The 27,497-nt window shown below is 45.5% G+C and overlaps 1 protein-coding gene across 4 annotated transcripts; it reads left to right on the plus strand.

The window, feature by feature from the left end:
* Nucleotides 1-27,457, plus strand: tlcd4b (TLC domain containing 4b). Of its 4 annotated transcripts, none has more exons than XM_036148465.1 (7): nucleotides 1-119; nucleotides 5,147-5,299; nucleotides 10,525-10,614; nucleotides 17,812-17,870; nucleotides 18,591-18,685; nucleotides 18,832-18,905; nucleotides 21,056-27,457. In XM_036148465.1, the coding sequence occupies exons 2-7, from the start codon at nucleotides 5,154-5,156 to the stop codon at nucleotides 21,402-21,404; spliced, it is 813 nt and encodes a 270-aa protein (XP_036004358.1). In that variant the 5' UTR covers nucleotides 1-119; nucleotides 5,147-5,153; the 3' UTR covers nucleotides 21,405-27,457. The 4 variants fall into 4 exon arrangements, with proteins under 4 accessions (XP_036004358.1, XP_036004357.1, XP_036004359.1 ...); XM_036148464.1 differs by lacking the exon at nucleotides 1-119 and adding an exon at nucleotides 224-402; XM_036148466.1 differs by lacking the exon at nucleotides 1-119 and adding an exon at nucleotides 2,241-2,765.
* Nucleotides 27,458-27,497: the final 40 nt, after the last annotated feature.

The raw sequence follows: 27,497 nt of genomic DNA on the forward strand, positions 1-27,497 counted from the left end.
CGACGTCACCGCTCGCTCGCTCGCTTTCTGACAGAGCCAAAATAAAACGACAAAAAAAAAAAAAACTTTTCCAACCGGGACTCTTGGGCGAAAACGCGTGGAAGCGAGGACATGAGGCGGTGAGAGAAGCCGTTGTCCTGTCGGTAGCGGCTGTCGGGACACGGCGCTGTCTGCGTGGCCGTGGCGGCGGCGGCGGCGGGTTGGGTGGGGGGGGAAGGCTGTTTCTCCGCTTGTCCTGGGGGTCTCGCGGGCAGAGCCAGCGGGCTGCTCTCAGTTTAGCCGAGCCGCTAGCTAACGTCAAGTTGAAGGAAAGTGGGGAGAAGACGCCCACAACAACAACAACAACACCACCACCACCACCGGGGCTTATCCGCCAGCGGTGCCCTATGCCACGGCTAGCAGGTAAGACGGAGCTCGTCCCACCGCCGAGGACCCACGCTGTCTACATTTTAGCTACTTTATACTTTTTTTGTTGTTGTTGTTGCCCGTAGCTCTTCAAAACAGCGGGTGGAGGTTTTCCCAGCTGTACTCCCGGTGTGCCAGCCGCTCCACCTTGTTCACCGCGTCCAGGCGTTACGTTTTTTTTAAAGAAAAGGGAAATAAAAAAAACATTTAAAAAAAAAAAAAGATGCGGGTTTTTTTTCTCTCTCTCGCTCTTTTGTCGCTGAGACGATCCTCGCGAAATCTCGCCATTTTCTCGGCCGCCCGCTGCAACGCTTTTGTTGTTCATTTGCATCCACGTAGCGGGGCGCACCGGATTTCTTTAGTGGAGATCATCTCATCCTGTTGGCGCACATTACCGGGGGGCTAGCCTTGAACCGCTCACGCCAGTATAGCCGGGCGGACGATGCGCAAATCCCCGTAGGAGGAGGAGGAGGAGGAGGGTGGTGGTTGGAGGCATCTTTGGCCGCTTGATCAGCCGCCGTGTATCAGTATTCATGTCAGGGTCCAGCACGCCTGAGGAGACCGGTGTGATCGGGCTTGTTGGGGGGGGGGGGTGGCTGTGCAGGTCCATGCCCGGTGCTGTGGTGTAGCAATGCGGTACAGACTGGGGTCGGTTCGCGTTTCCAAACCAACAGAGGGTGGGAGAGAAATGGAAGCGCTATTATATATGTTTAGTCGATGTGTCGGGGGAGGGGGTCACGATTCGCTGACAGCAGCAGGATGGTCCTGCAGGAGAAGGTCAGGGGTGGATGGCAGGGCGGGCTCCTGATCGGGGCCCTGAGCCGCAGTGAGGAGGCTCCTCGGGCCTCCTCCTCCTCCTCTTCCTCTCTCCCCACGGGGCGGGATGAACATGCCTGCCAGGTGAAGGATGCCGATGAATTATTCAGGCCATGCTGCACCGATGATCAGGGCGGGCGCAGGGAAGTCTGGGTAACAACAATGGGCTCTTTGGGTGGCGTGGACCCTGTCTGTGCTCAGCTGCTGGACCTGACGGCTATTTTTTTTTTTTTTTGTGTTGCCATATTATTATGCAGTCGGATTAAGGTGCACGGTTCCTATTCATTTGTCTTTTTCAACCTTGTTCTTCTGCAGACTCACATTTCTGCAGTTTTTAAGACTGTCTTTTTTATTATTATTATTCTATTTTTGATTTATTGGAGTGTGGTATGGACCGTTACCCAGCTTTCTCCTGTCTGGTCTAAAGTAGACCGGCTCTGTTTGAATATCCTAAACGTGTTAAGTAAGGACTGGATTATCCTGCAACAAATTGAGACTCCAAGCCCAGTTTGAGAGTTTTGGTACCTTTTTAGTTCGTTGTTTGGGGCTTTAGGTCCAGTTTGCTCGAGTCCAAGGTTTTCTGAAGTCCACGGTTTCAGAACATGCCTGACTTTTCCTACGTTTTCAAGAGTGTGAAGGAACTCTGTGTGAAAAACCAACAGAGTGGCGCATATTTGTCTAACGGCATCCGTTCATGCCAATGCTGTCCCCAATATCGACACCTCCTGAATCAAATCCCGTGCAGCTCATTGCCATCAGAAGTCAGGCAATCTGCATCCAGGTGCTCTGGGGAGGCCTGAGAGGTTTGATAGACAATGTTAGTGAACAACCAGCATCAGGAAGTCCAGGGAACGCAGCAGACAGGTCAGAGAGAAAGATGGGGAGAAGTTTTAAACTACGTCCTTACTGGGTTTGGAAAGTCCAAACAGAGGCGACAGTTCACAGTATTAGGGTAAAAATCTTGTCTTATAGCATTCTCATAAACCTATTTGTTTTTTTTCTCTTCTAAATATAAAGGTTTAAAAAAATATCAATGTATAATGATCCAGTCCAGGCTTGACCACTGCATGTCTGGATCTAAGGGGCTCCTAAACCCAACTGCGTTGAAAATGCTCATTTTCTGTGTTTTCATTACTAGAATCGAGGATTTATAAACCTGTCAGTTTCTTTTTGTGACAGAGTGCCCAAAAATTCCTGCTGAAGCGACAACTGGAAAGTGTTTCCAGGCTTCTTCCGTTCTGTCGTAACGGAGCGCTTTCAGCCGGACGGAGGAGCAGCCTTCATCTGTCGGCTCCGTCGACCAAACAGGGCAACTCGACATCTACGTCGCCTCTTGTTTCAAAAATAAGAGCCGCAGGATCCCCAAGCTTTAGGCATCTCATGAACCTCTGCTCAATGCATCATGAGGAGGGGGGCACACTGCACAACTGGAACCCTCCTGGAACAGGACCATCACCTAAACTGTCAGGGCGGGCAGCGACAGCAGTAATAGGAGAATCAGCCGAGAGGCTACTCTTGAGGAGCTGCAGAGACCCACAGCTCAGGTGGGAGAACCCGTTGACTGGGTAACTGTAAGCAGGGATGTATCAGGGCAATGTTAGTCATTCTTTAACGTATCGGTCCGACCGGTACGTCCGATGTTTGTTTCCATCTAGCGATTGAGGAGGGGGATGTTTTGTTTTTGTGTCCGTGTGACAGTAATGCATCGCAGCCCGGATTGTTGGCTTTTCAAACGAAAAAACACCTTTTTTCACGTTGTGTAAAGGTAGACGTACAGAAAGCAGCGTGTACGTCTAGACCACAACCCACATTCAAAAATCCAGAAGAAATGCGATTTAAAATTTCCCACAGCCCTCTGTGGTCCTAAAGTGACACAATGTGCCAAGAGGCCGGGGTGTATGAACGCTTGAGCAAATCCCCGAATGCGTGTGCACTTCATACCATAAGTGTCATGTGCGGCTCAGCGGTTAACCCTCTTAGATTGCTGTGCAAACGGAAGAAACCTGCGCTGTGGCAGGTACCCCCCCCCCCCCCCCCCCCCCACCACCGTGTGCACCAGCTCACGCTGACCTTTGTCTTGCTCGGCGTAATCTGTCAGAGGCAATTAGAGTTTGCATAACTCGCGTAATTCGCCGGATTTAATCAGAAGTTCAGGGTACGTGGCCGGCAGAGTCCGGGGGCAGGATGTTGCAACAGCTGATAGGACTGGACGCAAGTGGAAGCTCCTTAAGAGTCGGGGCGGCAGTTTTTACTTTACGCCATCAGAACGGAAAGCAGGGGGAAAAAAAACAACCCTTGGATCATGAGCATCCTGTTTCATGAATATCAAAAAGAGAGTTTTGTTGTTTTTTCACAAGATACAAACAGCGTAGGTGATTCCTAGACTAAGGCGAGAGCGTTCTTTTATTTTGGAAAGCAGAGCTGAGGAGAAGTCAACTTGATGCCTCCGGTGAATCGATAGTTTTGTTCTTGAACAATAAGCAGCTGTAGAAACGCTGATGAGAAGAGCACCGGGTCGGTGTTGGGGACCGGGGGATCAATTTTCTCCACTGTTCCTCTTTCAAAAGCATCGAGGCTCACAAGGACAAGCGCTCTCTTGTCTTTTGGTCTCTTAACGTCTTCCTTTCAGTGCCTCTTCGGGGTTGCTCTTCTTTCCGCAAAGACAAACCTCCAGTTTGTCGACCTCAGTGAAAGTAAGCAGATTTCCCCAATTAGTCAGGACACGCATAAGCAAACATTTTTGGCGGTGACACACATTTTGTGTGGCGTAAGTTCAGCGGCTTCAGTTTCTGGCGAGACGAGCATATTTACTCATGATCTTTTTTAAAAAAAAAAATTTAACCTTAAATGGTCGACTTGATATTTCTGGGATTTTGTGCATCCCTGATATTATTTCTTGGCGCTGCCGTGGCTTTAACGGTGAAAGAAAATTTTTTCAATAAGCAAAACTTAACAATCCCAACCATTTAGTGATTTAAAAAAAAAAAAAGTCTTCAAGCATAGTGACGTTCATTTTAATTTTTTTCCAACCTAACCCTACTTAAATATTTCCCCAACATTCTCCCTGACCTGCTTGCTTTGTTTCTTGGCCTTCATGTTGCTGCTTGTTGTCCAAAAACCTCTGGGGCCTTGACAGAACAGCTGGATTTACACTAAGGCTAAATGAACCTCTTTACTAACGAGGGCTGACTGCTGAATCACGCGGTAGCGTTATGTTGCATTTAGGCTGGTCATAGTTAAAGGGGCCAAACCTTTTTCACATTTATGCTGCAGTTCGTGTTGGTCAATCGCACAAAATCCGTCTAAAATCCTCCGGAAGTTGTTGTTTTTAAAGCAAGGCGGAGGAATAATGAGGCGCATTGTTGATTGAAACGGCAGCCTGAACGCTTGTTCTGCTAAGTCGAGTTCCTGGACCCGTTGCTTCATCTTGAAAATCCTCTTTCTTTCTTTTTTTTCCTCCTTTCTACGTAGAGTCTTTGTTTTCTTCACAGGGATTGCTGGTGTGTCCCAAACAAGTCGCTGTAATCCGCTTGCGAAATATGCATAATAGAGACCCTTTATTCCCAATTCAGCTCCTGGTCTGCCTGCTGTTTTCTGACACAGTCCTTTCCCTTCACTTTCTGTCGCCCGTAACGCTGCTGTCCCCCCGTTTCCTTCTGGCCGTGCACGGCTCTCCTGTCACTTGCATTAGGCAGCGTGTGTTTTCAGTTTCTCCGTGTGTCCCTCTGTCTCTTTCCCTTTCCTGTTTGCTTTGTGGACTCGATGAACACACGGGGTGCAGCCTCCCCCTCCCGCCGCCGTTGCCGCCCAGGATGACTGACAAGTGATTTTTTTTTTTTTTTCTGTCCCGAGCTGTCCGTGTGGATCGGTCACTCCGTCTCCCTGTCCCTCACCCGTCCCTTCCTGCCCCTCCTGTCGTGTTCAGGTGAGTGATGGAGGCGAGAGAGTTGAGCGTGGTGGCTGGCAGCTTCGTGGGTTTCCAGCTCCTCTTCTCGGTGGCCAGTCCGCGGCTCTCCTTGGCCGTCACGCCGGGTTACAGGCGGCTACCTCCCACCAAGCTCACCGAGTGGAACTCCAGGTGCGTGGGAACCAATCTGCTAACCTTTCACCTCCAACAGATTTCTTTTCGACCTAATCATGTCTGTCTGTCCGCAAAGAAATAAGTATTGCAGGAATAAATTATATATAAATGGACTGTCTTTTTGTTTTTTTGCGTTTTCCCTTTCTGGGATTGCTTAAGGTACAAGTTAAAACCCCCGTCAAACCAAAAAGACATGTGACCGCTTTCTGTCACTGTCGGACATGAAATCAGACCGAACGCCTGCCTGTTTCAGGTCAGATCGCCCAAATAATTTCTGTTAATAAAGCCAGTTGCCTTTTAAAACTGTATCCTCCCACCAACGTCGCACATTACTTTGCTGGAACTTTCCCCCGTTCCTCCTGACAAAGATGCTGTCATTGAGTCAGGTTTGTCGGCCATGTTTTCTCACTCACACCTTAAATCTCTGCCAGCTAATCTTCTAAAGCGCTGAGATAAAGGCGTTGTGATGGCCTCTCCAGGACATTGACTTTGTTGTTTATGGCCATTTGGGAGACCAGTTGGGTACCGAACTTTAACTCCCTGGCTGAGGTCTTGAGATGTTACTTCAGTATTTCCTCATGATGCCATCTATTGAGTGAAGTGCACCAGGCTCCTCTGCAGCCAAACACATCCACAACGCGATGCAGCCTCCTCATTTCTTCACGGTTGAAATGCTGCTCTAAAGGATGGCAAGCAACAAATGCAACAATGATCACGGCGGCCAAAAGGTTAAGGTTAGACAATAAATGTCTCTGTTACTGTGTGCGTTTGTGAACTCTAACTGCTATCTTATCATGCCGCCTTATAGGGCTGGGTATCGATTCACATTACAAGCATCAATTCGATTCAGATTCTCCAGATTTAGAATCGATTCTTTTCAATCCGATCTCAAATTGGATTGTTGGTATTAAAACCATTTTTTTAGCTGTTACCTGAGTTACATGACTGTAGTTATGCAACATATTGATGTTGGTATTATATTAACATCCAACAGCAAATGAATAAAGTAATGGTATCTAATGGCGGCTTTAAGGACTAAACCATAAACCTGAATGTTGAGACGACGGCTTTCACAGACATGCTGAGAGGCAGAAAACCCAAACACATCCAGGGTAGAAAACAGAGGACACCAGAGATATCTACAGCTGGTGCATTATTAAAAACGGGACATTAAAAATTCACTCCCCAGAGTGGAGTGTGAGTCGGAAGTTCACAGTGGAAAATGCATTTTTTTTAATCGATCTTTAGGAATTAATGAGAATCAATTCAGAATTGGAAAATCTTTATTTAAAAAATTTTTTATACTCTATTGCCTTTTGGAGTAATGGCTTCTTCTTCGCTGAGTGGCTGTTCAGCGCATGTCGATACACGAGTTGTTTTGCTGTGCATAATGGCCAACTCTTGCCAGCTCGAAGCAACACCTTCCCAAAGTCTTTTGCTTCGTTCTGGGTTGCACACTTCTCAGCAGAACCCATCCATCTGTGGGACAGCGAAGCCGTCTCCTTCCTTGAAAGGTATGATGGCCTTCCCCTGCTGTTTATACCCACAGATGAACCAGCCGTGTGGAGGTCCACATTTCTCTCCCCAATATCTTGGATGGTTTCTCTTTTTTTTTTTTTTTTATACATAATATTTCTAAATGCGACACAAGGGAGCAGTGTGTTTTGACATGTTGCCTTAAAATCCATCCACGTGCATGCCTTTAGAACACAAATGTGAAATCAGATGCTCACACAGCCATGCCATCCTCATCTGGGCTTTCCCAAATGGTTCAAAGACCTGATAACAAAACATTCCTTCTGATCAATTCTAGCATTTACCAATTAGAAATAGTTTTGGTCATCCTAACGTAGCTAAAACACAAAACATTGAATGTGATATCAGGTCAGACAGTATGAGAGAAAAGAAGGTTATGCGCCTTTTTATACAGGGTCTGTATAGAATGGCTTTCCTTTGCTTATGTGAAATACATATTTAGTTCAGCTAGTTTATTTTTCTGAAGTCAGAAATCCGTCTGTCAAGCATGGAGGAGCCGCTATTAAATTATTATTGGAAAAATGAAATATAGAAGTAAGGTTATTTCACTCTTTTTAATTTGCAGCCCTCTCTGAATGCCTAGAAGGCTCTGCCAGTGCTCCGCTAATGTTTCCCGCTGCCCAATCAAAACTGCTGCTTCAGCTTTTACGCTTTTCTCCAGACCAAGACTATCGTATAGCCGTATAGCGCTGCCGCGAAAGGACAGGCTCACCCCGCTGACCCCTGGGCGTTTTATTTTAAAGCCGAAACTCTTATGAGTCACGCTCCGAGCAAACTCATGGTCCTGCACATGTGCAGCTGGGAGACGCGAGCTGCCGGTGCGCCACAGAGGGGTTTAGAGTTTCAAGCGGAGGCCTCGGGGGGGCCGGGTTCAGAGGGCAACCGTTTGTTGTGCAACATCCTTCTCTGGCCCTGTTGGATGTGTCCTCCTCTCGTTTGTTTGCTGTCAGCCCGCTCTCAGAGATGACCCTTTCAGTCATCCAGCTACAGCTGGCATTAGCTTGTTTGACCGTAAGAGAGAGAACCTAGGGCACTGGCCAAGAAGTCGGGAGCAAGTTGGAGGCAAAGCATCTACTAATGGCTTCCCTTCAGAGTGCTTGGCCATTGCATAAGACCCAGCTCTGAGCGTGTCAGGGTTGTTTATGTAACCCTGGCTTAAGTGCAAGGAGACAAGAGCAAAAGTATGTCCAAAGAGGAAGAGCGTCTTGTTGAATAAAGTCAGAGAATTGAGATTATTAAGAATCATTTCTACCTTTTATATGGAGTGCCTTACAAAAGTTTTCACATCTCTTCTTTTTCACATTTTATTACAATACGACCACGAGATTCTGTGTATTGTATTCTTATGATAGACCAGCGCTTTATTTTCGTATTCAGCCCCTTTTAGGCAAGGCAAGGCAAATTTATTTATATAGCACAATTCAGTACAGAGACAATGCAAAGTGCTTTACATGATTAAATATAGGAATAAAAGCAAGTAGGGATAGAATGTAGAAACAAAAAAAGAACATTTAAAAACAGTAAAACAGTTTAACTTGAACATTCAAAGGCAGTGTTTTTAATCTCGATTTAAAGGAACTCAGGCTTTCCGCACTTTTACAATTTTCTGGAAGTTTGTTCCAGATCAGTGGAGCATAGGAACTAAATGCTGCTTCTCCTTGTTTAGTTCTGGTTCTAGGTATGCAGAGACTTTACACTTAACCCATTAAATAGCACAACTGCAAACCTACCAAGAGACGGCTGTCCACCTAAACTGACTGACTAAAAGGCCCACCTCCCCACCTTCAATCCCTCTGGAGGAGCTGCAGAGCTCCACTGCAGCTCAGGTGGATTGATCTTATGACAGAAGTCCTGTTTCTCATGCACTTCCCAAGTCTGGCCTTTCTGGAACAGTCGCAGGAGAGAAAACCATTGTAGACGGAGTGCGAAACACTATGTGTGGCCGAAGAAATGGAGGCGGCAGCGTCAGGGAAGCTAAAAAGCGACTATAATGGAGAGGTTTAGGTAAAAGCCTATCCATGTGTTGAAATGACCCAGTCAAAGTCCAGACCTAGAGTTTTACCAAGTTTGAAGTTTTCTGTTCATCCAGTGTGTCTGCGCCTGAGGGATTTTTTTTTTTTTTTTTTTTTGAAGAAAGATGTGTCTCACTGCAAAAAGGGAACTAAAAGTAAGTAAAAACTTTCTTGAAATGAGTGTATTTGTCCTTGAGTTGAGCTGCCAATGGAATGAGTATTTTGACCCCTAAAATAAGTCAATTGGGCTACGTTCACACAGCAGGGAAATTCAAACGAATTCCGATCTTTATGCTCATATGCGACCCATATCCGTGTTTTTCATGGCACTGTGAACTGCCTTATTATGATTAACTCCCCACCCCCCCACATGCCAAAAAAAAAAAAAAAATCAGATTTGTGCCACATGTTCGAATTCGGATACATATTGGATATTTTTCAAAGCGTCCGCTGTCTGAACGATCCTGTCGCATTTTATCCTTCCTTCACGTCACTCTCCTGTCTCTCTCACTACATCCACATACAGCAGCAGCAGAAGACCGTCATTAATAGCTGTGCTGCTTTCTTCTTACCTTACTTCATCTCAATATTGGAGAGATGCTGGCCGGTATCCACGTTTTTTTTGTTTTGTTTTTTTCCTGATGAAAACTCTATTGAACACTTCTAGAATCCATTACATTCACCATTACTTGCGTAAACAGTGCACTGCTGTGTGACTCCTGTTATCCGGGCATGCGGGTCGCTTTGCGGTCTTGAACCGTTCAGACTGCAGTATGATGGCGGTCGCATTAAAGAGATTTCAACAAAAAAAAATCAAAATTGAGCATGAAGACCCTGCAGTGTGAACGTAGCCAAAGATAAACTGCTCTTGAAATAAGACGATGGAGATGAGTTGTTCCTATTTTAAGTGCAAACATCTTATTTCAAGGGCAATATGCACTCATTTCAAGAAAAGTTTTACTTACTTTTAGTTCCCTTTTTGCAGTCGCAATGTCCACAGCTGGTAGAGAGATACCATAAAAGATTTTCAGCTGTAGCTCCAATATTATTGGACAGTGGCTCTTAAACATTAATGACCCTGAAGGGCTCAATACAAATGCAGACCCCATAGTTCAAGATTTTATTATTCCCTTCCACCAGACAACAATGCATGTCATTGTGTTGCTCTATCACCTAAAATCCAAATGTACTTAGAAGTTAGGGGTTGTAATATTACAAAATGTAAAAAAAAAAAAAAAAACGTTTTTGAAAGGCACTGTATGCCGACACACCTCCCTTTTTTAATAATACTTGGTGTCAGGCTGTAGGCTCTTAGACCCACACGGTGAGCTCCTTGTTCAGCCAGTTTTGGGCCAGCAGCACCGGCACCGATGTCGACCGGCCCAGAGACGGCCTGGTGATCGGGGAAGCATTCTGCTTCTGGCAAAAAGGCCGATAAGAGATGCTGGCTCTCACGAGACCTTGTTCAGTGGCCCAGATAACCGCTCCAAAGGTCAGAGGAGGGGCTCTCTCAGGCCTAATTTAACACAAACATGTAATTACATGTTTCTGCAGGCACGAATGGCTATTAATCAAGTCCGAATCGTTCTTCATTCCCCGGACACGCTGACGGGAAGACCTTGTGGCTGTATTTACTCGATGCGATGATTCATGTGTGTGTCTGTCAACTCCCAGGTTGGTGTCTACTGTGCACGCCTTGGTCGTGGGGCTCTTCTGTTTGTACATCTTGTGGTTCGACGATGCTGTCAACGCCAACCCCGTCTGGTAAGAGATACCCGCGTCATTTCCATACATAAAAATGCAACTAATGCAGAAACCTTGGAGGGGGGGGGGCTGTTTCTTTTGTTTTCACGAGTCAAACTGGCAGGGTTTAGGATGGGAAGGCGCAAAACAGTGGAGCCAAGCTTTAATACCTTTAGCGCTGACACAGACGGCGTTTGCTGCCGTCGAAAAGGAAGAAGCGAGCGCAGAGACCAGATCTAACGTGTCAGAGGCGTCTCCAGCGGGTTGAGGATTTGGCCTTTGATTCCCGTCTCCTCTGTCTTGTTGCTTCCCTTCTTTCCACTGACGCCGAGGCTGTTTTTTTTCCCCCACTTACATCGCTGAATCTAAAAAAATAACCCCCCCCCCGCCATTTTTTCCCCTAAAATATCTTCGAAATGTTTTCTCTTGAATTTCCCATTTCTCTGTTCTTGCCATTATTACCACACTCCTTTCTCCTTCCTCTTCTTATTTCTTTAGTTTATCTCTCTCCCTGTTTCACTTCCTCCGGCTGTCCCGTAGACTCAAACCCAGCCAGAGAGACTCTTTTTCATTGCTGTGGAGCTGCAGCTAGCCCCCCCCCCCCACCCACCCCCCCCCCCTTGCCTCCCCCAGCTCTGCTCAGCGCCCTCCTGCTTTCAGCTGTCTGTCGGACCCCACATCTCTGGCAGTCAGATCAATGCGGCCCACCTCCCTGGCGTTCATTGTCTCTCTGTTGGGCCTCGCCGGCTCCACTGATGGAGCAGAAAAGAGAGAGTGGGGATGGGCTGGTGGGTGGGGGGTGTAAGATGCTGGAGAATAAGGAGAAAAGATGGAGGCACCCCCTCCCTCCTCCTCCTCCACCGTGTTGCAGCCCTACACTCCTGCACTACTTGTTTTTGTAACATGAATTTATGTTACTGCATTCTCTTTTTAATAATTTACTTCGTCCAGTACTTTTCACACTGCCTTGCAGAAGTATTCACATGCCATAAGATAAACAGATAAGCCTTAATTGTATTGTATTGAGAGTTTAGGAGATTGCGCCAGCTCAGCTAGATCAGTTGGAAAGCATCTGTAGGCATAATGTAAGTCTTGACACAGAGTCTAACTAGATTAAGATCTGGACTTTGACCGTCCAATTCTAAAATCTGGGTGTACTTTCGTCTAAGCGTTTCTTTTTCTGCCCTGCCAGTATGTTTGGGCAGTGAACTTAGTTTCTGCCAGGATCATCAGCCATATAACTGTGTCAATCTTCCCTTTAACCCTGTCCTTACTGACAAAAAAAAAAAAAAGCCTTCCTACAACATGATGGTGCCACCGCCATGTTCAGAGGGTTAGTTTTCCTTTCAGTTTGGGTCTCATGTTTACTGTGTCCACAGATGGCTAACTGCAAACAGGACTTCATATGACTTATTTTTCAACAATACAGTAATCCTGCCTCTTGACTGGTGGATTGCATGATTACAACAGTTTCTCCCACTTGGATTAATCAGAGGACTTCTGTATTTGGGTGTACTAAATTGTAATTAGGGGTAGAAGCGTAATGGGACTGTATGCAAATGTGCGGCAAACTTTTCAGATTGTTGTTCATGAAAATCAGTTTTTCAATTTAGATAAAATATTCGTTTTTGATTTTATAAAAAAAAAAATGTGTCAAATGATTTACTCTTCTCAAAAATCAGAGCAAAAATCTTCGTCATTTTCAACATTAAAACCTTCGCTTAATTGCTGACCGCTGTTTTGCATGTTTCCGCTGGCCTATGACAGTTCTGAGTGCGGAAGGCCTCATTAGCATCGCCCTAGTCTTTAGCTCCCTCCACACCACATGGGGGGCCGCGAGAGGATTTTGAGGTTCTATGTTTTTTTTTTTTATGGAAATGTACTCTTCTGTGGCCAATAATTTATTTTCTTTAATCTATGATGGCGCTGATGAGATTTTTTTTTTTTTTTGCGAAAATGATGAGACAGAAGTCATAATATTAGGTGTACAAGAACAACGAACATTAAAGTCACTTAGTCGTTTGCTCATTTTACAGCCCTGATGTTAATAATAACTTGATGCTGATGTGCTTAAAAGATTTTGTATTTCCTTATTAGTAAAACCAATAACAAAGTAAAACTTGCTCAACGTTCCTCATTCTTCTCACACAAGGGGAAGAGTTCTCGTAGAATTGCTGCTTTATTCGTGTAATTGTATGGCTTCATTCCGCTCCAAAACATTAATATTACTTTCACTCCAAAGAAACCTGTTTAAACAAAAGTTAGTTTAAACCTAAATCTGCCAGAGGGAATGAATAGCTGGGCTTAACTGTAAATACTTTTGCAAGGCTCTGTAGATCTTCTTCTTTGTCCTTCTTCACTCTTCACCCACCAGAACTAACCAGTCCCACAGCATAATCCTAATGGCTCTAAGGCTAACGTGCACACCTCTGTGCCGGGGTGCCCTGCATTAATCCTCCAGGCATTCTGATTGACTCCCAGCTTTATTAAGACGTGTTAAAACAGGAACTCTGCCGGCTGCCATCAAAAAGTGCTTCGGAGGCCAGAGCCAAACCGTTAGAGGCCCACATTGCTTGTAGCTGGCTCGGAGCACGGCTCCCGCTCTTATCGCAATCCGTTCAGCACCTCCGACGCCCTCGCCTCGACCGCGTGTCCTGATTGGCTTATCTCTGCTTGGACTGTGTATGCGGCTCGTTGTAGACAATGGAGATAAGGTTTCAGGGTTAGAGACACTAGAGAACATGCAAGACCGCCGCCATACTCAGCTAAACTTTACTTGCTCGCGTTTACTTTAGTGAGGAGTTTGCAAACAGTAAATGTCTTCAGAGTTCAAACTTCTGTAACAGAAAGACAAAAACGGGGGAGGGGGGGAAAAGTCAAAGCGACGCAGCTTTTGAAGGTTGAAAATCGTGCAGAGACTCGATTCTTGAAACCTAACCAGAGATGTATGTATGATCTGAATGGAGTTGTTGTTGTGCGCGTTGCTTGGCGGCCGTTAAGCTGACGACAATGTCAGCATTGGCAGCAGCTACCAAAATAGGTGGACCTCTTCAGTAGGTCATTGAAAGCTAATGTCACATCTAAAAGAGTGCACGCATGACTGCAGAAGTGGTGTCCACATATGTTTCTGAAAGCTGGATAGAAAGGTGTTGGGGTATTTATCTGAAGCCTCATTTTGGTGACATAACTTGACTGTTTCAAGTTGCTTTATAAGCCAGTCGCTAACTTAGTACAGCCCAACCCCCAGACACTAGATCCTCTCCTGCCAGCCCAGGCTGCAGGAGAGGGCCGTGGTCTCCCTGGGTGGGACCAGGGAGCAGGAAGACCGGAGCAACTGGCCACCCTCACCTGGAGAGGGTCACCAGTTGCTCCGGTCTTCCTGCTCCCTGGTCCTTGACTCCTTCTTGGTCTAGCCACTCCCCAAGGTCCAACTTGTAATGGGAGACCCTACCAGGGCCCGAAACACCCAATCAAAATAGGCCTCAGAATCATAGGGAAGCTCAAACTCCTCCACCACGTTAAGGTGGCGATCCTGTGAGGGCCAACCAGAGGAAGGTGGACTGCTCCCTCTGGGCTGGGGGTCAGTCTTTGCCTGGAGAGATCTAAGGATCTTGTCTGGGTGCTGCTCCGCTATGTCACGGTGAAGAATGAGCTGAGTCAAAAAGAAAAGCTGTCATGTTCCGTCACTCTGCTATGGTCAGGAGGTGGGAGACACAGACCCAAGTGACTGAAATGAGCTTCCTCCAAAGGCTTGCCAGTCTCGGCCTAAGAGGTAAAGTTCGGAGGCGTCTGAGGGGAGTTCAGAGTAGAGCCGCCGCTCCTCTGGATCAAAAAGTTGGGGAAGTTCTGGCTTCTGATCAGCAAGCTTCCTGGGAAACTGCCTTTGGGTTTTCTTATCCCACAAGAAGGAGACCCCTGAGAAGACATATTATATACCACGTTTGGCACCGGAGGAGCTGGGGATCCCCCAGCATGAGCTGGAGAGTATAACTGGGGGTTTCTCTCACGACTGGATGGATGGAAACGTCATGTTTCTGCAAAAAGAGCATATTTTCCAAACTTGTTATTTCATTCTAATCAGGATGAGGTATCGGAGGCTGTCTCTGCCTGGTGTCAACCCACTTTCAATCCAAACGATGTTGCCTTAAAACATTTTCACTAATAATAATAATAATAATACACTGAGAAATGCTGCCTTGTGGGGAAAACCTTTGTCCTCTTTAAATGTTTGTAAATCGTAAATAGGCTTCTGGCAGCATTGTCTTTAAATAAGACACTGTCTATTTATTAATTTTTTCTATTTTATGTGGAGTATTTTTTTATTTCATTGCTCCACCAAGATCGATACTGTTGTCTTTCCGCCTTGCCATCGTGTCAACAGGCAAACGCAGCAGACGAGACGACCGTCAATACTTCTGCTTATAAAGAGCTTTCCACGTTGCTCATGACCACTTAACTGATCAACCAGGGAGGAGTTTTGACTTTTCTTTACCAACTGATTCGTTTTTCATTAGTTTAACTTATTGAATGGCTATTGTAGGGCAAAGCTTGTCAGCCAGAACTTAGTCCAGCCTTTTTTTCTGATTTCGCTCTACTGGCGAGAGTCAAGAGCACATTAACCCTGTGTTTGAAGCCTCAATCACTTAAGTATACCGGAAAATCAAGATTTACTTCAAGAACTGTTGTTTCCTGTCCAGGAAGTACATTTTGCTTTATATATTTGCAGCTTCCTGCAAAAAATAGCAAAAACCTGCTGAAAATGTCCCTAAATTTGAGTCTGGAATTGTGAAATGGGGGAAAAATGTCGGAATCCTGTAGATTACTTTTATGATTACCCTCCAAACAGCAAATAAGCTTCTTGGACATGGGGCTGCTATGACCACATCTCCTTTAAGGCTGGATTCCAGTCAGTTATTCGTATATTGAATCAGGAATGTGGGTTCACTGTACATTTGATTAGCTGAAGCTGAATCACACTGATGCGATTTAAAAAAAAAAAAAAAAAAAAAAAAAAAGGTCTTTGGACTCTGGCGGCAGCAGCCTGCAGGACCTCTGATCGCTTCAGCGCCATTCAGGTCGGGTTCTGTTCAACCTGATATTTGCTTGAGGCCTTTCCGTGTAATTGCGGTGGAAAGGAGAGAAGACAGATTGGCTAACAGGAGGAGCTCGGGGTCGAAATGGGCATCGATGGGATGTGAAAAAGAGAACAAAAGCTAAATGGTTCGATATCTGCTACCAAGCGGCTGCAAAGATGCATTAAATCATGCAGAAAGTCACTTGTGCAGGAGCTACACCTTTCCTGCTTTGAGATCACCGATGTTGATGGTATGTACGCACTAAACAGCCTCCCACTGGCCAACCAGTGTAAGCGCACAAAAAACATCTTAAACCCCACATGGTTGGCAAGTGGAGCTGCACAACACATCGAACTGCAATCGTTGCAATAGAGATGTCTGCAAAACTGCATAGGACTGCTTTTATGCAATATTAGTGTTATGCGTATTATAAGTGTCAAGCATTCACCCTCTGCAAATTGATATACTTAACCAGGCGGTTGGGTTCCAATTGCTCTTAATGCCCAACAATTCATCTTATTTCAAGTGCAGGATATCTAATTATCTTATTTTAGGTATGTTTACTAATTCCATTGGCAAATAGTCTTATTTACCTGTTCAAATAAAGGAAAAAATACAATCATTTCAAGACATTTTTGTTACTTTTTTGCAGAGCAGGGTATGAGACCTTAGTAGGTGGACACTATTTGTAGATACAGTCAATAACTAAGGACCAATATAATTGCTAGAATTTAGAAGTTTGACATTTCTTATATATGTATTTATTCCACTCAGGGTTTTCCTTAAATATTTTAACAGCAGTTAATGTTTCTGCAGTTACAGGCTTCATGTTGTCGGGCTGTGACATGCAGTTTTTTATTTTTTTTTTGAGTCACAGCCGTATTTTTCTGGATCAGGCGTATTGTTTGAGGTAAAGTTTATATCTTTTTATTCCATGATGCTGGAGAGCATAACGTGTTTGATAAACCTGCTGATAGGGTGGAAAGAGCCAATGTGTGAGTCATATGATGCTAGTGACAGGGTCTGGGAATGACTCTCAGGTGAATAACGCTTGCTATACACAAGATGTAGCGATGGAGGAGCTGAGGATGCTGCAGTAGCTAAAGATGCGGAGGAGGCTGGGGATTCCAAAGCTGACGGAGCCAAAGGAGAAAAGAAAATATCAGATATCAGGAAGCTGAAAAAGAACCCGTATTAATGCAGAAGCTTTGTGTTCCTTTAGTTGGACTGATTGCATTTGGGGTTATAAATCTCCCATTGCACTGATAGCTCCCAGCTTATTTATTTATTTATTGCTGTTCGGTGCCATGATCGATATCGTAGTTGTTTTTGCCGTAGAAATGTTTGTTGTTAAAATGCACATTTCCCCAGGGGAGGGGTCTGAAGAGTTGAGAACTGAGTCAGCATGCGGGAAGCCCCTTGAAAAGTAAATGTTTGGTCAAAATTGATTTCCAAAGTTCTTTTCCTGCCTAAAGACGACCGAAAACACTTAGGAAGAAAACCCTGGGCGACATTATTGTTTTTCATGACCGTGGTTGTCAACTGGGTGCAGGTCAGGGACCGTAATGAGCTGGAGTCATCGCTCCCCCCCCACAGGACCTTTCTGTGTACAGCGGCCTAGTAGTGTGAATGTTTGCGCAGTGTGGGCTCGCTGTGCAGTCCTGTTACCGGAGCTGCCAGCCGGCCATGCGATACCTGTGACTGATACCGCGATCAAATGTAAACTGAAGCACAGACGTCTCCGTTGTTGCTCCCGACTGATTTTATTTGCAGAGACACCTAACCGTCTCCGGAGCGGGATGGTCGGCCAAGGGACTGTCTCTCCTCGTCCCAGACTCGCTAATCTTTATTTTAAGCATGTCGGCTTTAATTAGGACTTGACTACACACAGATACGATGTGAGCACGAAGGCCACATCAGCCTGGAATGACCAGTGAGCATGAATAATAATGATTCTGTTACAGATCGTCTGCTAATTAGCCTGCCGGTTTGTACGGGACGTTCTTGCAGGGAGTAGGTCCTTGATCTGAGCACTAATAAAGTCGGCCAGAAACGTTTCCCCTCCTGACTTGCTATAACATTTCTTAGAATAATGTCACAGTTGTGCTGCAAGAACCTTTACACTCTGTTTGCTGTTCCACAGGGGTGACCCTAATCTGGTCAAACTAAATGTAGCCATAACCTGTGGTTACCTTCTTTATGGTAAGCAGTTTGTTTTTTTAGCTCTGTTGATCATTTACTTTTGCACAGAACGCAGTAAAACATGGCAGACATGTTGTTTTTTTTTGCTTCCTTAGCTACAAATGCTACAAGAGAGAAAAAACTATTGATAGCTCTTGAACTGATTGACCTGTGGTTATGTTACAACCAGAATATTTAACGGGTTTTATTGATGATCGTCATCTTTTTATTTATAATGAAATGAACAATTAAAAAAAAAACAGGCTTGGTTTTGCTTTTTTCGTACTTTGTGTTTGCCCGTCACTTAAATTCCCAAGAAAAACACACTGAGGTTTGTGGTTGTGACGGGATGTAATGCCATTTAACAACCCAAACATGTATCTAGTTGTTTTACAGTGTCGGGTTCATGTGCAGCTGTTATAATGTGCCTCAAAACTAAACAAGCTAAAAAAAAAAAAACAATCAAGTAGTTTCTAAATAACCTGTCAAATGTTCCTTAGTTAAACCAGGCTGTTTCTTTGCATCTTACAGAAATGTTCTATTCTCGCATTTAGTTGATCCTAGATCAGTCATTCTCAGCATAAATGCTTTGATTTTGACACTTCAGACTTCTGAACCCATTTTTTACCTTCTTTTAATGTGCTTTTTATGTCTGAGATAAAAGAATAACGTTGAAACGTAACCTCACTCCTTCTTCTCTGACCTCCGTACCCCCCCACCACCACCCGTCCTCCTTCTCAGATCTTGTTCTGCTAGCATGTAACTGGAGCACAATGGGCGACAGCTTTTTCGTCTGCCACCACTTGGCGGCGCTGTATGCCTACGGCTATGTGTTGGTGAGTAACTCTCTCTCACTCTCACTCTCACTCTCACTCTCACTCACACACACACACACACACACACACACACACACACACACACCAGGAGGAGAAACGTGCCTGAACTGTTTCCCCAACTCATGAATCTGTCTCTTATTTTGCAGACTCGAGGGGTGCTTCCTTACTTTGCCAATTTCCGCCTCATTTCAGAGCTGTCCACGCCATTTGTGAACCAAAGGTGAGGCGGCCGTATGTCAGCAAATCCCTTCTTTTTTTTCTTGTATACGAAGCCAAAGTATTCATACCCCTTGAACTTTCCCAAAGTTTTGTCTAGGATTTTATGTGTGTGTGTAATTGTAGCGGTGCAGAGTCGTGACGTGGAAGGGAAAAAAACGCGCCGCTTTAAAAAAGAAATCTGAAAAGTGAGGCTTGCATTTGTATGCAGCTGCCCTGAGTCAATACTCTGCAGAGTTGGTTTTTTGCATGTCTGCACCAGCTCTACACATTTAGAAACTCAGTTTTTGAACATTCTTCGTTACACCATAGCTCAAGCTCAGTCAGACTGGACTTGACACGTTCTTAATTGGATTTGGGTTCTGATTTTGACGGATCCATTCTAACACACGGGTGTGCCTTGAGCTCAAACCATTCCCCATAGTTCTGGCTGCAGGGTCCTCGTCCTGCCGGAGCCTCAGACCCAGCCTTATGTATTTTGCAGCCCTTAACGTCAGGGTGTTGAAGGACCGCTGTGCTGCATATTTTAGATGTGTCCCTTGAATGCATTACCTGGTGTTCGGTGAAAACCCTCTGCACACTCTTGAGGAAATGAGAGCTTACAAGGATCTAGAGGCTCACAACCAGTTCACATCTGGTTATGTACATCAAGGAAATCGCCATCATACGTGGACGGGTGAGTTTTAATAAGATGGTAAAAATGTAAACAATCCGACGCAAATGTGTCGCATGCTTCTGCGGTGGCTGGCGGCCGGCGGCGGGCGGTGCGCGAAGGCGCTTAGCTGCAAGGCCGATCGACGCCGCTCGCGGCTTTAATTATTTAAGCAGAACAATGACCAGTGCAAAATTAAGTTGTATTTACCGTATTGGCGCCGGTAGGAGCTGCAGATCATAAAGCCAGCAAACAGTGGGAACACAGTAACTCGTTCAAAGGTAAGCTGCGATCAGACGGGCTCTGGCTCATGCTAACCGTTAGCGCTAACAACCACTCGCGCATGTAATGTACTTTTAACTAGCTGCCATGTGTTTCAAACGTTTAGAACACACTCTCATTGACATCGGGATACTGTGGAAAGTTATGTTCGGTCGACTTACAGCCGCTATCCAAGCGAGCCGACTCTTTGTTATCGCTAACAGTTGTTCTCCGTGGTTGCGCCTCCAGGCAGGAAAGCGGTGGAAAATTAATCTGTTTCTATGTTTTTCCCATGGCGATCATGTGTTGCGCTGTTACAGCCCACAATACAGCAACGGTTTACCATGGTTGAAATCAAGTTAAGGTGAAATTAATCAAATTAGAACACGGCTGAGAGAGGGAGTACAGTATGCGGTAGTAATAGGCAGTAGAGGCGGCGGAGGCAGTCAACACGACAGCCGCGGAAAGTAATAAGTCATAACGCCCAAGCCCTATTATTAATATATTCTTCTTATATGTTTTAAATACTTAACAGTTAATTACCTGTGACAAAGTGAGCACCGCAGACTCTGGCGTATTCCAGCTTAACACCGTCCAAATCGGACCTGGATATCCGTGTCAGCCATAGGTGACGGCGTTGTTCAGAGAGCTGTTTTTTTTTTTTTTTCACACTGATTCACTATTACGGCTGGTAGGCAATAGAAAGAGCGTTGATCTCCACCTCCACGGGCCGTGCAACCAACCATTAAACACGTTTTCCCCATTGTTCACTTCCAGTACTGCCTAAGGCGTCATACAATGCAGGTCAACGGTGCGAAACGACTGCCACCCAATATGTCGGACGCGCTGAGTAGTCACGTGAGCGTGACGTCAGCTGAAAACACCCTATTGGCTCATCAGCATGTACCAAGTTCTGCAGGAACCTGCTAACGAAGCATTCATTGGATTCAGGACAACAACCCCGTGGCTTTGGTAAATTACTCACACGGGTCTGTCTTTAAACAACAGCTTTTCCCCTCCCATAGCGCAGAGCCCACTTTTCATATTTTTATTTGTGAAAATGAATTTTAACCGCGTGTCATGCTCCTTCCTCTCTGCAATTACGCGCCGCATTAGACCGGTTTGTCGCATCGAGTCCCAGTAACATCCTGGCCGCTTGTGTCAGCGGAGACAAAACGCTAATAATGTTCAAGGGGTAGCAGACGTGTCGTCCTGACCTGACTGCCTTCTCTGTGCCTCAGGTGGTTCTACGAGGCGCTGAAGTACCCCCGCTCACACCGGCTGGTGGTGCTGAATGGCGTTGCCATGGCAGTGGTGTTCTTCGTCGTGCGCATTGGCGTCATGCCGTCCTACTGGGCGAGCGTTTTCGCCACGTTCGGCACGCCGGAGTTCGAGCGGCTGGGCCCGGGAGCCCAGGTGGCCTGGATCACGTCTTGCATCGCCCTGGACGTCCTGAACACGATCTGGATGTACAAGATCGCCCGCGGCTGCTACAAGGTCCTGACGGGGAGGGGCGGGCGGAAGGTCAAAGACGACGCGGACGGATCGATCGGCGCGGACAAGACGCACGCGAACAACCACACGGACTAGCGTAGGACGAAGAGCGTTCGGCCCCAGGTAGAAGCAGGGAGGCAGGCCTGTCTGTCGCCGCAGCAGCCTCTGCGCCCCACCCACCCTCAGTCTCGGAGTCCTCAGGTTCTGACACCGGCTGGGGGATGAGGAGAGTGCTCTTTGACTCACTCAAGCACCAGCGATCCCAACCTCACTGTTATCCAGTGAGCACGATTACTCTACTGCTGGGAGGTAGCTTTCTTTTGGTTGCAGACAACAAATTAGAGTTCCCAAGCACACTTTTAGCTCCATCTGTCGCTCCTCTGTGTCTCATCTCGCCCCAGCCTCCTCCTCTCACGCTCAACTTCAGCCAAAGCCCAATCCTCTGAAGTGCCTGTGGAAAAAAAAACAAACAGGAAAGCAATAATAGCGGAGGTGCGGGAGGACAAAGTCTAACAAAGTTGAGCTTCCTTCCCCAGCCTCCCTTTCATCCAACAGCCGGGAGCTCGTCTTCGCTTCATTTCCCTCTCATTTTCCGTCCACAGTGAAGGCGATGTGGCCCACAGAGCGGAGGACTCTCACATCCACACCGTGTTTGTCAACCTACAGGGCTCTTGTCTTAAATCCATCAAACCTCAGAGCAAGAGACAGAAAAACACCAGGATGCCTCTCCCAGTTTTACCTGCTGTGGCCTCCTTATAATAAGTAGCGCCTCTCTGTTACCAGCCATGCTTCTCCATCCGCTCAGTAACGGAAGACACACTCTCCAGCATTTTTTCTTTCTTTTTTTTTTTTTAAACGACGCTACGCCAGTATCATCATCTGTGACAGTAGTACAGCATCCATTACAACCCTCTGCCTCAGCTGGAATGTTTTTGTTCTACCTCTCCCCCTGCCTTACAGAGACGTTGTAAATAACTCATGATTTAATCAAAAGCTTCTTTTTTTTGTTTTAGTTTTTTTTTTTTTTTTTTTACACTAAGGAGAGAGTGTATCCCTGAAGGTGTTGTCCATCAAGATATCAGAGTCACCGAGGGACTTCCTTTTCCCCTGGCGTCGGAGATCGTCCCAGTCCGCCCAGCACAACGCAGCGCCGCCGCTTTCCTTCGCCAACCGCATCTAGTCGGCACATCTCATGCAGAAGGAAGGTCGCTGCCGCTCCTGCCTCCGTTTATCTACGGCGTCCTCAGCAAGTCTAGGGGCAAAATCTGCTCGCTGCACATCCAGCGCCTAGTAAACGTGGTTCGGACCACATTGACCTTTTACACCTTTATGTCACATTACAACTCCAAACCTCCAGTGTTTTTGTTGGGGGTTTTGTGTGATAGATCAACACAAAATGGTGCAGAACCGTGTAGCCGAAGGAAAGACGTTCTCTCCTGCCCGTCTGACACGCGTTTGCATCCAGCGGCCCTGAGTGAACGCTGTGCCGGAGCACCACGCTTCACCGCGGGGACGGTGTGCTCAGGATAATGTGCCGTATTAGCTTTCTGCCACACGTTGCTTTTTTTTTTTTTCACTGCAGCCATAAAGTTCAGTTTCAGTTCAGTTTGACCAGTGCAACTTCTTTCCACTTGTTTGCAGAGTCCCTGACGTGGTTTGTTTTGAGCAGCACTTTCTCTGGCTTTTCTCTTTGCCACTCTTCCATCCTGATCACAGATCCCACCTGAGCCGTGGGCCTCTGCAGCTCCTCCAGAATGACCATGGATGACTTGGCTGTCGGCCCACTCTTGTTCCACAGAGATCTGTGATGGTCAGAGCTTAGGATATTATTTTATAACCTAAACCTGCTGTAAATGTATCCACCCCATAGGGTTACACACTAGTGGACTCTACTTGCTGATTAGGTGACTAAATCTATTTAGATTAAAAGGGGCACATTATCAGATTTAATTTTATTTTTTTGGTGTTTTTTCCCTCCGCTCCACAATCATGAGCCACTTTGTGTTGGTCTATCATAAAATCACTTTTGTAGCGAGGTGAGAAACCTGAGAAACGGGCGTGAATACTTTTTCAAGGCCCTGGAAGTGCTGAACCTGCTAAACCTGGAACCTTTGAGACCATCGGAACGGCGCCCGTCTTTTTGGCAACAGAACTGCTCACGACACGCCTTTCCTTTCGTTTTTCTCATGCTGTCTGTCCATGAGTCGGGTTGACGGGGAGTGGTAATCCGGTCGGTAGCGGCGTGGCAACCTGCATGCCCAGTTTCCCCACTATAAACTGTAGATCTTAATTGTAGAGCATGGTGTGACTGACATATTTCTGTGATGCCTTAGTGAACTGTCAAGATAGATGACCACCATCTAATTATTGATTGCATTAACCTAATCGGGGGTTTGTCTTCCAAGCTGTCCCCCCCCCCCCCAACACAGAGCATACTCAAAGCATGAACTTGTTGTATTTTTGATGATTTCTCCTCGCTGTGCATGTTTCTACAGTATTTACAGGTTCAGCATCTATGCAGGTGCCTTCTGCATAGCGGTATAATGTCTAATTGTTAACACATCTTCTATATGCCAGTTGCCAGTACTTTTTTTGTTTGTTTGTTTGTTTGTTTTTTTTGTTTTTCACAGATCTAGAGACATTTCTTTGTAAAAGGTTTGCTGTGAGCAGACTAAGTAACCACGCACGGCAGACAGAAACATGGGATCTCACAGATTTAGCTTCACGAGCAGAAGACGAGGATCGACATCACCACTCTTGGTCCGAGCCAAGGTTTCCTATAGAAGCACAAACGTCAATCAAAACGTGCCCCGAAAGCAGCATGACCGAATGCTTCCAATGCGCGTTGCTTTGGTAGAGTAGTTCATGAAGTGCGCAGAAGTGAACACAAGAGGGAGCAACGAGATCGGCAGAGAAGCCTGTATCAGATGAGCAGCAGAGATCTGCCCCTCCACCGGTTCTCAAACCTTTAGGACGAGTTCCAACGCAGTAAATTGACAGTTTTCCACGCACTGCGATTTTTACACAGGGGTGCACTTGGACTTGAACTTTCTTTAGTTTGTGTTTAGAAAAAAAAAAAAAGAAAAGTAAAAACCTTCCAAGTTGGAAAACTGAAGGTTTTGCACTGATCCCAACCTTGAAATCCACTGTGGCTGCCTTCCATGAAAAACGTCAGGATAGTCGCAGTAAAAAAAAATCCTGTTTATTAGCACTTCTGAGTGTTTGCGTCTGGTTAAATTAGTCACAGACACGGTAATACACTGTTCTGTTCTGTTGCTACAGTGTTTATAAGTACCAAGTACAGAGAAAAGTTACAGCAGAGATGCACAGGTCACCTATTTGTGTCGTAAATTTCCGATCAGTGTCGGGGTTTGTTTTTAATAGCTCTGATTTGCTGACTCCAGTTTTAGTTGATTCTGATTTCTCCCAAAACTTTCTTTCTGCTTTTTTTCCTATGTTTTGGGTAAATTACAAACTTCAACTGTCCTAACAAAAACGTTCATCTTAAAATAAAAGGATTCTGCAAAGACAACCCAAAATTAATTAAAAATAAAATGAAAAACAGTCAAATCGTCCGGATTATGGAACCGAAGCATCTATAAACAGAACCCAGCTTTTTATCTCCTTTAAAGCTTGCGGGTATGTTCTTTCTTCTGTTTTTCTGTGATTATTTTAGCACTGCTGAGGGGAGCGATAGGATTTGCATAGATCTGCAGCTAAACAGACTTTTACTAATATTCCAGAGCAAATGACACCAGGGTTGCAGGTTTGAACTGCCTGCAGCATCTTTTTGATGCGAATGGTGCAGGAAGCATTACTAACAGCATTCCCTGTGCGTATTCCCTGTAGATTTCTTCGACCTACCATCACTGTGAGACTTCCAAAAGATTGGCAACACTTTTTAATCCAACATGTTCCATGGCGGACGCCACTAGCCCACTCTAAAAGATCAAATGGAGCATCTTTTGCTGTAATGCAGTCAGCTCCAATAATAAATAGTTTCCCTCATGTGCGATGCTTTTACTGTGTGAAAGAGAAAAAACACAGATTTTTGGTGTCTCAAGTGTAAGCTCACCTTTTCCGGTTACTGGCTGGCTTCTCAGTGGCTCACTAATTGTTATTAGCTTGTAATTCTGATAATGTTTAGCCTAGTCACTGAACCCGTTAATTAGCAACCCACTGGTTTTCAGACTTGGAACTGGCACACCGTTCAGCTTGGTTTGATGCTCTTCCCAGATCCAAGAGGCAGATCATGGAGCCGGCAGCACTTACTCCAGGTCCACTACTGTGCGCCTCAGTTTTGTGCTGAAACTTCCCAACGTCTTTTCCTCCGATCTTCTTGTTTGGGAAGATTTTGAAGAAGCAAAGATCATTGCATTTAAATAACGTTTTTTGTTTTGGTTTTTTTGCTCTGTTTCGCGGTTACTATCCATTTCCTCTTATTTTTCTTCTAAATCACTGATACCTAGCGGTTCTGAGTTAAGGTCAGCCCAGGCCAGGACGGTTTGAGAACCACAGCGTCACACTCGTATTCGTAACTTCATGCAACCCGTTTGCTCCTGTGATTCTTCGAGCCCAGCTTGGCCCGGCATCAACAATATTTGCTCTCTCCTGACCCCCGTACAAGACTTGACATGATCTCAGTTGCGTTCGTACACTCACAGCACTGCTCAACTCCACGCATGTAAAACTTGCTCCTGTAAACGTGGACGTCTGGGTAGTTTCTAGCTGGTCTGGTCCTGTTTTCACTGTGGAAATATAAAGCACACTCCCTATGTCTAGGATGTCCCTTATTTCTGTCTGCCACTCCAGAAGAGGGGCTACAGTTTCTTGTGCCTTTACACAAACGGTGGATGTTCCGGGCAGATTTGGATGAGCATGATTATCTCCCTGTGTATGTGCTGTGTGTATAGTTTTTCTAACCTGCCTGCACAGTGTTTAGCCGATTGAGTATTCTAACCCAAAGCTGATCCCTCGCAGGGAGCCTTTTCTGTGACGGTTTATCGGGGGATAGGGGGGCGGTACCAATCTGAATGCTGGGATGTTATTTAGTGGCATTAAGTTGATCTTATACTTGTTTAAGATAATAATGGCAGTCAGTGTGTTCTGGCTTATCTGTCAATGTGACTGGCGAAACGGCTTTTTGTCTCACTGTTTTAGTTTCTGAAGCTCATAGTTGAGACAAATCAGTCGGCATAGAACTGGATTAAGGAGACTTCGTTGACACCGGCGGGGATGATGATGATGATGATGAGGAAGATGATACGCTTCTGGGGCTGCATCGTCCGATTAGTTTTGGGTCTCCTTTAGGTTAGAGAGAGACTGCGTTTCAACGCAGGACTCTCGCACAAAGTGAGACGTAAATCACCTCGTCGTCTGCGAACGGGAAGACTTGAGGTTTCGTCTTTGATGGGATTTTATTTCTGCCTCTTATTTTATTCTCAGTCTCAGCGCTGGCTGTGTGCGGAACGTGAATGTGACCGTGAGTTAATGGTGAGCTTGGCTGATTTGTTATCTGTACTATCAGGTTAGAACAACCAAGGTTGCCTCGGATCAGCGAGGAGGCGACGGCTTGCTGAAGAGTGAATTACAGTATTTAAATGCAGAATATAACTGAAAATGTATGCGAATCGTGGAAAACCTTGAACTGATCAAATCCCTTGATCTCTGCAATGTATAACAAAAATGGTACTTTTGAGGCCGCTATAATTTTTCGTTTTTCTTTATTCTCTCAAGTCAGATGTGATGGCCTGTGTAAATGAAACTAATTAATTTAAAAAAAATCTCAAGGACAGCGACATTTGTTTGATGGTGGAGACTGAATGTAAAAGTAAAAATCAAATGTCTTGCCTGGAATTTAATTTTCCAGTGAATAACTTGTCAGTGTGGCTTTCCTTCCTTCCTCTTCGTTTTGTCTTTTAATGCAATGCAATCTGTTGGAATGAACTCGTTACTTTTCTTTCCTTGATTTTAATGTGAAACAGCCTACACTACAGAAAGGCCCTCTGGGTCACTGTCTTAGTTTTACCATACGACTCAGACTTTTGTTCTCAACAATGACCACTACTAATTATCATGTAATAGTAGTGATGAAACGCTGAGAATTACTTGAAAGTGTTGTTCTTCAATAAAGTTGAACACAAAAAGTCGATGAAAGACTCTTTTTATTCCAGTTTAAAGATCGGGAGC

Source organism: Fundulus heteroclitus, chromosome 16, assembly GCF_011125445.2.
Source record: "Fundulus heteroclitus isolate FHET01 chromosome 16, MU-UCD_Fhet_4.1, whole genome shotgun sequence".
Taxonomy (NCBI): Eukaryota; Metazoa; Chordata; class Actinopteri; order Cyprinodontiformes; family Fundulidae; genus Fundulus; species Fundulus heteroclitus.

Bases quoted from the DNA above. Each gene is read 5' to 3' on its own strand.
- tlcd4b (XM_036148465.1), top strand. From the start codon at position 5,154: ATGGAGGCGAGAGAGTTGAGCGTGGTGGCTGGCAGCTTCGTGGGTTTC. The intron at 5,300-10,524 runs GTGCGTGGGAAC...GTCAACTCCCAG, and splicing joins CTCACCGAGTGGAACTCCAG to GTTGGTGTCTACTGTGCACG. The intron at 17,871-18,590 runs GTAAGCAGTTTG...CCTCCTTCTCAG, and splicing joins CTGTGGTTACCTTCTTTATG to ATCTTGTTCTGCTAGCATGT.